At 40.5% G+C, this 12625-nt stretch overlaps 2 protein-coding genes across 4 annotated transcripts; one reads left to right on the plus strand and one right to left on the minus strand.

The window, feature by feature from the left end:
• The first annotated feature begins 1129 nt into the window (after positions 1-1129).
• LOC109971254 (cholesterol side-chain cleavage enzyme, mitochondrial) lies at positions 1130-4486 on the plus strand. Of its 2 annotated transcripts, none has more exons than XM_020619382.1 (9): positions 1130-1723; positions 1878-2033; positions 2161-2360; positions 2735-2938; positions 3116-3276; positions 3364-3530; positions 3851-3929; positions 4072-4263; positions 4355-4486. In XM_020619382.1, exons 1-9 carry the CDS (start codon positions 1455-1457, stop codon positions 4475-4477), a joined length of 1551 nt encoding a protein of 516 aa, XP_020475038.1. In that variant the 5' UTR covers positions 1130-1454; the 3' UTR covers positions 4478-4486. The 2 variants fall into 2 exon arrangements, with proteins under 2 accessions (XP_020475038.1, XP_020475039.1); XM_020619383.1 differs by having other exon boundaries at positions 1130-1720; positions 1875-2033.
• Positions 4487-4740: 254 nt separating this feature from the next.
• Positions 4741-10876, minus strand: ccdc33 (coiled-coil domain containing 33). 2 transcript variants are annotated; one of them, XM_020619384.1, is made up of 11 exons: positions 10277-10875; positions 9035-9225; positions 8844-8907; positions 6867-7062; positions 6082-6170; positions 5848-5976; positions 5626-5719; positions 5424-5548; positions 5127-5216; positions 4920-5036; positions 4741-4826 (listed from the first exon to the last, which is right to left on the minus strand). In XM_020619384.1, the coding sequence occupies exons 1-11, from the start codon at positions 10325-10327 to the stop codon at positions 4812-4814; spliced, it is 1161 nt and encodes a 386-aa protein (XP_020475040.1). In that variant the 5' UTR covers positions 10328-10875; the 3' UTR covers positions 4741-4811. The 2 variants fall into 2 exon arrangements, with proteins under 2 accessions (XP_020475040.1, XP_020475041.1); XM_020619385.1 differs by lacking the exons at positions 4920-5036; positions 5127-5216 and having other exon boundaries at positions 4744-4826; positions 10277-10876.
• Positions 10877-12625: the final 1749 nt, after the last annotated feature.

Here is a 12625-nt window from a genome sequence, read left to right on the forward strand (position 1 = left end):
TTGTATGTATTTCCCCAGTTTTCAACGCCATACTCTAAGTATGGTAAAATCAATGAAGAACACAAAATGCGTAGTGCTTTCCCGTCCAAAATATATCTAACCCTTGCCAATATCGATATATTTTTTGCTATTTTGTTCTGAACATATCTGATATGAGATTTCCAGGAGAATTTGTCATCAACTATGACACCTAGAAATTTAATTTCATATACTCGTTCTATATTAGCTCCCCCAATTTTCAATTGAAGTTCATTATCTAGTCTACGATTCCCAATATGCAATCAATAATCTCTGCAAGCCGTCTGTACTCTGTCAGCTAACTGTGTAAATCGGTTCAATATTTGTGTGTACTCAAGCGAGTGCATGGCCTCAAGGATCACCTTTATTTGGCTGAGTATGTTACACATAAGGAATTTGTTTCTGGTACAGAACCGAGGCAGCAATTTGCGGTGGCAACTCACGCCGATGGCTCTAACCATCGGGGGCAACTTCGGGGTTCAGTGTCTTGCCCACTTTGACATGTGGACTGCAGGCACATGATTCGAACTTCCAACCTTCCAGTTGGGAGACAACTGCCCTCCCCACTGAACCACAGTAGCCCCAGTGACCCACTGCGCCATCCTGATCTGGAGATGACTTGTTAACTAGGTTTGGGAGTTGACGTGAAAATCAAGGGATGACAGAAGGGGGGTTGGACACTGTCACCGAATAAAAACCTAGTGAATCAGAGAGAGGACACAGAAGATAGACGGTAGAGGAGCCAGCGAAGAGGGAAGACAGGAGAGGACTGACCAACTACGTGACAGACTGACTTGCTGACTGTTTGACTAAATGACTGACCGACTCTTTGACAATTCTCTTATTCAGTACTTTTATTTACTTCTCTGCAGAGAAGGTCTTTCTGTTACCTGCTCTTTGAATTATTGAACTTCCTTTTGAATTATTGTAATAATAAATGATCAGTCTATGAAAAGGTCAGTTATGTATGCCATGTTTGGATGAACAATACGTGCGAGTGCATGGATGTAAAACAAGAACAAACAAAACAGCAGACAACAACAAGACATGGGAGAAGCTTAGTGATCTTGTGGTGTTCTGAGTTCAATATGCTCAGCTGTGAGACATGGGAGAAGCTTAGTGATCTTATGGTGTTCTGAGTTCAATATGCTCAGCTATGCTCCATCTCAGACAGGCCTCAGCTCCACCCTCTACCCTCCTGAAAGAAAAAGGGGTGGCTTGGGTTTAAAATAAAACAGTAATGCCGCTCAGCAGTGTTATATAGATGTATTAATGCACTGTTTTCTGCTAGGTTGTAAATATCAACTACAGAGCCATAATCAGCACAGCAAGGGGGCTGACTGTTTAGACCCGCCTCTTCTTTTTGCACCAGATATCCCTGGGAGAGACAGAGTAGTAGCGGAAGGTAGAGCCGAGTGAGCATTTTTGTTGCTGGGATGGCCAGGTGGAGTGTGTGGTCCAGGCCTGTGATGTTGCCCCAGTTCTGGACAGGAGAACTGACAACACCAGGTGTCCGCTGCAGTAGTACGCCGGTGGTCAGACAGACTTACTCAGATAGCAGCAGCATTGTCAAGCCTTTCAGTGAGATTCCTGGGCTGTGGAAGAATGGGGTGGCAAACTTGTACAATTTCTGGAAATTGGATGGCTTCAAAAATCTTCACCGCATCATGTTGAACAACTTCAATACTTTTGGACCCATTTACAGTGATGGAAGGCAGATAAAAAAAAAAAAAACTGTCTACGATACTGTCTAGTGTTTATTGTAATATACGTAGACAAAAATGACTATGTTCAAGGGTTCAGAAAACAAGCAAGTAATATGGCATTCCACCCCTTTTCTCTTGCTTTGTGTATGTCAGAGAGAAAATAGGTTATTATGAAAGTGTAAATATCATCAATCCTGAGGATGCTGCAACCCTGTTCAAAGCAGAGGGCCATTATCCTAAAAGGCTGAAAGTTGAACCATGGACATCATACAGAGACTACAGGAATTGCAAATATGGAGTTTTACTGAAGTATGTGGTATTATTATCCTGCTTTCAGTTTTACCACTATTTTGATGCTTTGATGGAACCAAGAGTTTTATTAAGTGCTATAAAACTGTCTAGTTGCCTGGCTAGTTAACATCCAGTCTTCTCACAGGAATGGAGAAGATTGGAGATCAAACCGAGTGATTCTTAACAAGGAGGTGATTTCCCTGAAGGTGCTGGAAAACTTTGTGCCTTTGCTGGATGAAGTGGGCCTGGATTTTGTGGACAGAGTGAACAAAAAGATCAACCGAAGTGGACAAAACAGATGGACCACTGACCTCTCCCAAGAGCTCTTTAAATATGCACTAGAATGTAAGACTGCCGATTATCCCTCTCATATTGAAGTATAATTTATTTTGTTAACTGTGAAGGCTGGTGCACTCCCCCCCCTCTCCTCACATATGGGGCCGACTGGCTCAGGAGGTAGAGTGGGTTGTTTCCTAACCAGCGGATTAGCGGTTCGATTCCCAGCTTGTCCAGTCAACATGTCGAAGTGTCCTTGAGCAAGACACTGTACCCCCATTTGCTCCCGGTGATGTCACCGGTGTGTGAGTGTTTGGGAGTGTGAATGGCCAAATAGTGTGAAAGTGCTTTGAGTGTGCTGTAAAGCATAGAAAGGTACTATACAAATATAAGACCATTCACATATGCTTTTGTTTGTCTCACATTTACTGCATCCTTCACAGCAGTCAGCTCAGTGCTGTATGGGGAGCGTCTGGGTTTGATGCTGGACTACATTGACCCTGAAGTTCAACATTTCATTGACTGCATTACCATCATGTTCAAGACTACATCACCCATGCTATACATACCTCCTAGTCTGTTGAGGAAGATTGGAGCAAAGGTGTGGCGTGACCATGTGGAGGCTTGGGATGGGATTTTTAACCATGGTACCACTCAGAGGAAAAGCAGGATAAGCATTTACATAACTTTGAAGTCATAATGTTCCCCAGCAGAATAATTATAGCTTTACATTCTTATCATTTGAAAACCATGTTTTCTGTTTTTATGTTTGAACTGTATATGGTGCAGTTTCTTGTTTTACCTATATCCTTTTGTTGCTTTAGCGGACCGCTGCATCCAGAAGATCTACAGGGACTTGCGTCAGGAGACTGGCACACCAAAGAAATACCCAGGAGTCCTGGCTAGTCTGCTTATGCTTGACAAGCTGTCCATTGAAGACATCAAAGCAAGCGTCACTGAACTAATGGCTGGGGGAGTAGACACTGTAAGAAAAGACATACATAAAAACCATTTCTTTTCAGAATTTGACTTCAGCTTTTCAAGACTGCATAGTTCTGTTTATGTGTTTCAGACTTCTGTAACACTGATGTGGACATTGTATGAACTGGCCAAGCACCCCAACCTGCAGGAGGAGCTGAGGGCAGAGGTGGCTGCAGCTCGGGCTGAAAGCCAGGGAGACATGCAGGAGATGCTGAAGCGGATTCCCTTGGTTAAAGGAGCTCTGAAGGAAACACTGAGGTGAAAGAAAATAGCACAACATTCTACAGCACATAATGCTCCTTGCTTTAGAACTAATGCAAAATATAACCCCCATCTCTCATTAATATATTGCACTGAAAGGCATTAGGCATAGTTCCTCGCAGATTCCATGACTGCTTTGGAGATTGCTTCATCCTTTGCCTCTTTCACATCTGTAATGTTGTTTTTCACTAACACACGTTGTACTGCGGTTTTTCTGATAAGGACCTTATGTAAATCTCAACTATCTACTAAATACTACTGTCTAACAAGGTTATTAAGTCTCCTTTAATAGAGAATTTTCACTTTTAACATCTAAGGTTACACCCAGTTGCAGTGAACCTGCAAAGATACATAGGAGAAGATGTCATTATTCAAAACTACCACATCCCAGCTGGGGTAAGAGGCAGTTACTGTAAATATAAACCATGTAATCATGTTGGTTTGTTTGAGAAGACACTATGCAGGTGCTTCTGAGTTTAATGCAGAGTTAGGGTCACTGCTCACCTTTAGATGACTTTTATTTTTGTGTTGTATTTAGACTTTGGTGCAGTTAGGACTGTATGCAATGGGAAGAGACCCCAAGGTGTTTTCTCGTCCAGAGCAGTATCGACCCTCTCGCTGGCTGAGGACAGAAACACAATACTTCAGAAGCTTGGGCTTTGGCTTTGGCCCCCGTCAGTGTGTAGGACGCAGAATAGCTGAGACGGAGATGCAAATCTTCCTCATTCATGTGAGATATACAGAGAATTCGGAGCAGTATCACCATATTTTGTGGCACATTTACACATATTAACTGTTCGCATTATCACTGGCCTTTGCAGATGCTTGAGAACTTCAGAGTGGAGAAACAACGCCATGTGGAGGTTCAGAGTACCTTTCAGCTTATTCTCTTACCAGATAAGCCTATAATATTCACCCTGAAACCTCTACAATCTAGACTGTAACAGCATGTTCAAAAGTCAGGTTCATTGCTGATTGCTGTAGCGCTTTATCACAGTTAATTGTCATAGTGAACAAAGTAATTACATATACTGCTTTTTTAGTGTCTAGTAATGTGTAGTTTTTATATGTACAATATATTGACAAAGGTAAAAAAACCTTTATTCCATGTGTGCAAAGGTATTAATCTTTACAAACCAGTGATGAATAAAACAGTATAACTGACATGTCTTGTAAGATGTAATTTTATTACATGTTTTAATATTCAGTCACATTATTTAGTGCAGTAGCAGGTCGTTTTTCAGGTTTTTTCTTCCTCTGTCTGCTTTGTTGATAAAATTATGACACAGTCATCTGTAATAAGTAGAAAGCAATGCAGAAATTATAGAAGGTTACTGTAAATACTTTATATAAGAATTACATGCTTCACAAAGGCATTCAACTGACCGAAGAAACATTATGAAGGATTGTGGTGGCTGTTCGGACAAAGCCATGCCTGTGCTCGCTCAGTTTGTTCAGCATTTCCTGTTTCTGTCTGCCCCATAATTTAGAATTGTCCTCTAGCTGTAATTGTTGCAAACAAAGTCAAAGCATGTAATCAATAATCAAAGTAACTAGTGGCCTTAACAAGTCTATGAGTTGTTTTTTTTTAACCTGAGTCTCCAGTGTTTGGACTCTTGTCTCAGCCATCTCCAGCTTATTTAGTAAACTCAGTGTTTCACTGAGTGGTAATGCCTCTTTTGTCTGAGAGAGAAATGGCACACATCAGGTTCAGATTTCAGTAACAGCAAGATAAAATTCAGGTACCATAAAAATATGATACAGTTTGATAACACAGACACATGGGATTCTGACCCTGCGCTGTAGTTGATCGTTTACACCTTAATAGGATTAAACTGTTACACTTTCATACCATCCTGTTTGAATGCTGGCTTCAAAGTGTAGGAGTACCTGTGCTGACTGCTGTATGATAATGGGGGTGGGCTGCTGGTGAATCCTGTCCAGCTCTTCTCTGAGACGGGCGTTTTCTGCTGCCAGGGCCGACTTGAACTCTTCCTTTTTGGGGTCATTCTCACCTACTCAGCATGGAGAGAGGTTCCATGTCCTGATCACAAATGCTTATGTGATATACTGTCTCATTCAATCTACTCACCTCTGTACTTTCTCCACACTAGTCTCTTGTTGCCACTTTGTCTATCTTTCTCTCTGAGTTTGCTATCTAAAGCTTTCTCCATCTTCGCAATGACCTGACAGTGAGACAGAGAAGTACGAAGGATACTATCCTACTGGTCATTTACAGAAAGAAGCATCCTTGCTGTGAAATCAGATAAGTGTACCAGTAAGTACAGAGCAGACAGTACTGTCAGATATTCACCTTTTCCTGCTGTTTCATTGTGACCTCCAAAGTTGCTGTCTTTGCCATGAGACTCTGCTGGTGCTGTAGATGCTGCTGCTGCTTGAGGAATCTGTTAAGTTTTAGTAGCTCCTTCTCACTGTCATTCTTCTGCACAACACACACACACAGTGAAGATAGACTAGTAATCAGCATAGTCACTGACATGACATTTAAATTTCATTTGTTTAATGCATGTTTGGTGTATTTTCTAACCTTGATCAGTTCATTCTGTAGCTGTTGGATCCTGTCCCTTTGGGAGGCAGCCTTACTGGTCTCACTGGCCAACTTGAATTTCAGAGACACTTCAAAAGAACAGCAGAAGAAATCTCACATAGAAGCATAAATGTGGGCGAAGATGCACTTATGCCTGATATTTGTGCAGATTACAATTTTTAGATTTGTGTGTTAACTTAGGAAAATAAAGATTACAGTTAGACATGTAAAGTTTGAAATTCTATTTCAAATTTAGAATGATAAGCATGTCATTCCTGAGGCTTGGACATTTGAACAATAATGATCAAAACATCCATCAATTAATCCTTTGGATTTTCTGTTGGATGTGACTTAAATCTAGTCCTTTTGCTTGGATACCAGCAGTGAGACCTTCAGGAACATCCTTTCACTGAGGGTCACAAACAGCCCTTGGAGATAAAGGATGTACTACTCACACAGTTTATCTGCGTCCATGGCCTAAATGAGCAGCCTTATCGCAAAACGGCACTGTGTGCTTGAGAATAAACATTTACAAGGATTAGCAAACACACAGTGAGCCACCTTTCACAGCTCATCTGCCAGTGAAATGCTATTAAATCCATAACATCGTGGACTGATGATTCCACAACTGCTGGCTAGGTAGTGAACCTACATTTGATCTCAACTTAGCAAAAAGAATGTCAGTCATTGCTTTTGCATCATTTTGGTCAAGGCTAATGCTAATGGATAGATTATGCTCTATGGTTGAATAACTGACCGCTGTGCTCTGATGTGGCTTACTGTACCGATATGGTCAGAAATCTCAGCCTTGGTCATAACGTCAATGTCTGTGTCATCCAGCAGATCTTGGCCAAGGTTCCGGTGCAGAGACAGATCACTGCGGAGCTGGCTGTTTTCTGCCTCCAGAGTCACTATCTGTGTCCTCAGTGCTATGATGTCATCGGCCATCTTACTCATGGCTGAACGATAGCTTTCAACCTCCTGATGGAGAGATGTTGGCTGTTAGCCTTATACTAGGTGCCCGAAGTGGGATTTTTGTTATAGTTGTTTAACAAGAATAATTTAATACAATCCCCAGGCTAATTCACTGTGGTGTTCATTTTAGTGCTAATTCTCCAAATACTTCAAGGTCATAGCCAAAATAGTCATTTCTTTCTTTTTTGTTTCTGTCTTTCTTTGTCACACTGCTGCCAACAATATTGCCCGTAGCCTGGTGGGATGATTTGATGCCAGGTGGTCCTACGTGATCCCCACCACTAGATGTCTCTTCAGCCCCATCTCTTAAGAGTCTTACAGGGTATAGTCAACAGGACATTTCTGAAGGTGAGTTTTCTGTAAGAGAATTTAAAAACATCCTAGTAGCAAACACAGGATCACTGCCTCAATGAATAAATAATTTCTCCTGGTTTTGGATAAGCACACATGGAACTGAGCCAAAAAAGAGAATTATGCCAAAGTGTTCCTGTAATCGATTGCCTAAGGTTGGGTTGCATTGTATTCATGACTCCAGCTCTTTGTATTCAGAGGGACAACAGAAGGTCTTTATGTTGTGGAAGGTTTAACCAGTAAAAATAAATCCAAGTGGTGTATTCATGGAGCACCCTACTGTGTAAGCACCTTGGCCGAATTGTTGAGGCAAAATTCCAGCAAAATTCATGAGCAAAACAAGATGAATTTTACACAAATCTTCAAAAGTAATCATGAGCAAAACAAGCTGAATTTTACACAAATCTTCAAAAGTAATTCTTTATATTTTCTGTCTTGCACTGGGACTATAGGGACAGGGATTATAGCTTCCTGGAAAGCAATCAGAACTGCTTTCCATGAATTGTTATCATTACAGGGGTGTGTTATCAAGACATTAGCCTGTGTAAGGCATGTATATGTTGTCTAGCAGCATTGTTCTCTGCTCTGCCACATGCTTCTCTTTCAGTCTGAATAGATAGAATTGAATGGGTGCTGAGAGCAGGGTACAGCTGCATGTACTGGGATGAGGGGGTGGGGTGGGGGGTTCAATCTTGAATAGCATGGTTGTGACTCCCATGGGACACAAGGGTGAAATTGAGCATCTAATTGAAAGGGCAGCAACGAGGTGACAATCATGACTGTAGATGAGATGGTGTCTCAAGGACAGCTTCCCATGATGAGTCTGGAAAGTCTCTTTGTGTGTCAAAAATAAAAATGGGAGTCTCAGTGTCTGCCGGTGAACAGTGGAAGTCCCCTCCCCTCTCTATGATTTTAAAACATTAAAATGGCCTTACTGTCACTCCAGGACAAATGTATTACAGCTGGATTGAAGTATGACCATGTGATATTTAATTTGGTATTTTAAGTTGTTATAATTACCATTATGTACTGATGTGTGCACAGTTCTGTCCCTTTCTATCATATAATGTCAAAATCTGCTTGAATCAACAAAAAATCTGCATGTCTAACCATGTATAATTTCAGTCAGTCCACAGATCTAAGCAGTGGATTTAATTAAGGAAATTAAAAAGAAAGAGAGAAAATGTCAAGATATGCATCCTCAGACCTCTGCAGAGGTTTTAAACCATATCAACTCAGTCCTCCTTGAGTTCAATCAGTCTGAGAAATGTTAATTAATTCTTCTAGCTGTCATTTTGTCTCCCAGCTGTGAGTTTCTGCATCAGTGTAATGTCCCATCTCACCATGCTTCTCATGCCAGTGTTCACTAACTAAACCTGACAGTGGGGACCGCCTCGAAGGATTGAAGAGTTTATGTATTGATTGTGTCCAGTCACCTTAGTTTGCAGATCAGTGATCTCTGTCACATGGGGATCATCCTCAAAGTCATGCAGAGGGGGTCTGAAACATGAACATATTTAAAACAATTGATTCAACTGTGGACTTTGTGCATAAAGCTCTTTGGTGTTATATATGCATGCATTTAGTAGTCGTCACAATATGTTTTTCCACATTTAGTCCACTTTACCTTTTGTTTGGATGACTTATTTGATATGTCTGGTTTATGTTGGGTTTGTTAGCCTGTGTAGCCTCTGATCTCTTTGCTGTTGTTCCTGCATTTTGGAGCTCAGTTTCTGCTCCAGTCACAGTGTGCCAGGTATCTGGTAGGATCTGTGCCAGGGCATCATGGGATGGGAGGCTATATTCATCCTTCTGAAGCTGTAGAGGACATATTCTTTTCAGTAACAAAATTTACACAGTGAGCTAGAAATCATCTCAGAAATAGTTGATTTATCACCCCAGTGTTCTGTCTGGGGTCCTGGAGATTACAGGCCCTCGTTGACCACTCAAAAGTCAGACTTAACTTTTTTATCAGTTTGATAATTCATGACTTTTTCTAATTTAATAAGAACAGCTTATAAACTGTTGTGGAAAAAGCTTTGCTCAGTGAGAAGGGTTTTATATTTCAGATCATTTTATAATATGCAAAAATATCTGCCGCTGGTTCACTAAGACAACTGAGGAAAATTGCACAGTTACAATTCTTTTATACAATTAATGCCCACACCCTGCCATCGTCATTTGTCCACTTGTTACCATACATAGACCTGCTTCTGTCTGCATGATTTTGCTGCCTACTTTTTTCTCACCTCTGTCAGTTTATGTGTTGCAGAAGATGTGTGTTCTGTGTATCTGGTTTCTGCCCAATTGTAATGTGTGTGTGTGATACAAAGTATCACGGTCATGATGTAATTGCTTATCAGAAATGTGTGTACCAACCATCTAGTGAAACATGTAGTCAAAACAAGAACTAGATGTTCTTGAGCCTAGATAGAACACCTGGTACTAGCATAAACAACCTCATCAAGGACACACTTCGCAACAATGAATAAACACACAATACTGAATGGAAAAAATACACACTAATCCTGAATTAGTCTATTAAGATTTATGTTTATGGATTTTAGAGCTCTAACATTGTAGCTATGGCCTCTTAATGCACACTGTGCTCGTATGTGGCTTGTTCATCTCTTGAATATAAAGGGTGTTACATCACTGCATACAATATCCACTCTATAACAGAAGAGCTTTTAGTCAATAACCCTACAGTCCCTCAAGTATGAGCCTTGCATATACAATGTACGCTGTCAACGACTGTGGTTGCCAGGTAGCACAAATTCAAAAAATGACATGAAATAGAGTCATGATCTGTTATCTTCCCACAGGCTTTGCCCTTCAGCACAAATACCTCCACACTGTCAGAGCCTACCTTTATAGCTGCAGGTCTGCTGAGTGAATTTGTCTTTTTTGAGGCCTTCATCCAACAGAAAATGTCCTGATCAAAACAATGAATGCACAACTGATGGTGGATATGAACGCTGGAGAACAATCAACCAGTAACCACAACAAACACACCTCAGTAACATTTTCAGGCCAATGAGAAGGATTCCTCTTATGCATAAAATACTGTGGTATCATGTTTCAAATTCAACAGAGCTCAGTTTTAATTTTTATGCATCTTTTTACTCAATTTGATTTATTTTACAGCTGTAATTATATTTTCCTTTAACAATATAAGTCAGTCTCTCCAAAGCAAACAAAAGGTCATATATCTTATCTTATTATTGATACAAAATTTAACTAACAAATGGTATAATAGTAGTTAAAATTAGCCACCTTTACCATCTGCAACATTAGAGCTCTATTTACACATTAGTACAGTGGAACCTTGGATTGTGAGTAACCTGGTTTGCGAATGTTTTGCAAGATGAGCAAAAAATTTTGATTTGATATACGAGTGAGGTCTCGCAATACGAATAGTATGTACGCTTCGCTCATATAGTCAATATCTGTACTGCAAAAATGGCCCCTCACGCCAGCCACGATTCTTTTCAAAGGTAAAGTGCAGGTTAATTTATTTTTACTTTATACTGTATTTTGTATTACTGTAATCATTTTTATATGGATAAGTGGGTGTGGAACGAATCATCCATTATTTCTTATGGGGAAATTTGCTTTGATATACGAGTGCTTTGGATTATGAGCACGTTGCCGGAACGAATTATACTTGCAATTGTAATCCAGTGATACAATATTATTCTGAGATGGGACTCTCTGCATTATGAAAACCTTTACTTCTAGTACTTTAATTGTATTTTGATGCTAATGTTTCTATTCTGGATGCGTGACTTTTACAAGTACTCCTGCCACCATTACTCTTTTGCTTCTGAATATTATGACAACAAAATAAAACCAAACTAAATTTATGCCTGAAAGCAGCATGTAACAATCAATAGAATCAAAGGTAGGTTTACCCTCAGTAAATACTAGACCCCAGATGAATTCTGTCTCAGCCTGGATATGCAGGAACTGACTAATGACTTCTATGTGACGTGCTGTGCTGCACCTGTGGCTTCCTCTGAACATTTATCCTCTGCTACATTCATTTCAGTGAGGGTTTGATGAAAAAATAATTAACGCTATGTAAAATAAACATTTTATTGCAGCATGATGGGCTGAATTCAAATTGTAAATATACTGTATATATTTTTTGGAAAGACAAAACAAAATATCAACAAAAATTGTCACATGGTGCCTACAGTGTGTATGTACACATACTTACAGGCAAATGGATGTGCAACCTAGCAGAGGATCAATAACCCTCCTGCTTATAGCTCATTCACTGGGACAGACAGTTATTGATGGTGCAAGATCTGACTGAAAGTAAATGAAAAGATGGAGGCAGGGAGGAAGCATTGCCAACAATTTAAACAATCTGCCAATAGCACACACCTCTCCATCTCCATATGTCCTTCCTATGGTATGGAAAACTCTACAGTGCAGTCTGGCCTTTTTTGCTCTTGTTTTCACAGCTACTAAACTGTGTTGGACATAAATCGCCTGAACAAAACACCCAGATGCAATCGAATAAACCATCAGAAATAACAAAATGAGAGAAAAGCTGTTGAAAATGACCACGTCTTTCGTTAATCTTTGTTGAAACCTGTACATGTCAGAACTGGACAATAAATCCTTCTGCAAAATTAACAAGTAATTAGTAAACCGCAACCGAAATAACCTTGGAAATCAACTGGACTTGGAATTCTAGATTGAAGACGTTTCACCTCTCATCCAAGAGGCTTCATCAGTTCTGACTGACTGGTGTTGAGTCGGAGATATTTATCCCCCTCGGTGTGGTTTCAGTCCTTAGAAGGCCAACAATGTCCATTAATTAATAGGCAACAACACGGCTGTGCTATGGGCTGCCCAGTGTCTCCTATAGTTGCCAACCTGTACATGGAAGAATTTGAGAAGAAAGCCCTGACTTCCTTCGCTGGCATTGCTCCCAGCCATTGGTTCCGCTACGTGGATGACACATGGGTTAAAATCAGGACCCAGGAGGTAGAAGCTTTCACCAAGCATATCAACTCGGTGGATGACAACATCAATTTCACTCGTGAGGATGCCAGGGATGACTGCCTGGCCTTTCTGGATTGTGCAGTCCACTTGGGAGGGGACAGAAGTCTGAAAGTAGAAATATAACGGAAACCTACACACACAGACCAATACCTGCTTTTTGACTCACACCACCCACTTCAACACAAACTGGGAGTCATCA

The sequence above is a fragment of the Monopterus albus genome, unplaced genomic scaffold (genome assembly GCF_001952655.1).
Source record: "Monopterus albus unplaced genomic scaffold, M_albus_1.0 scaffold218.1, whole genome shotgun sequence".
Lineage (NCBI taxonomy): Eukaryota > Metazoa > Chordata > Actinopteri > Synbranchiformes > Synbranchidae > Monopterus > Monopterus albus.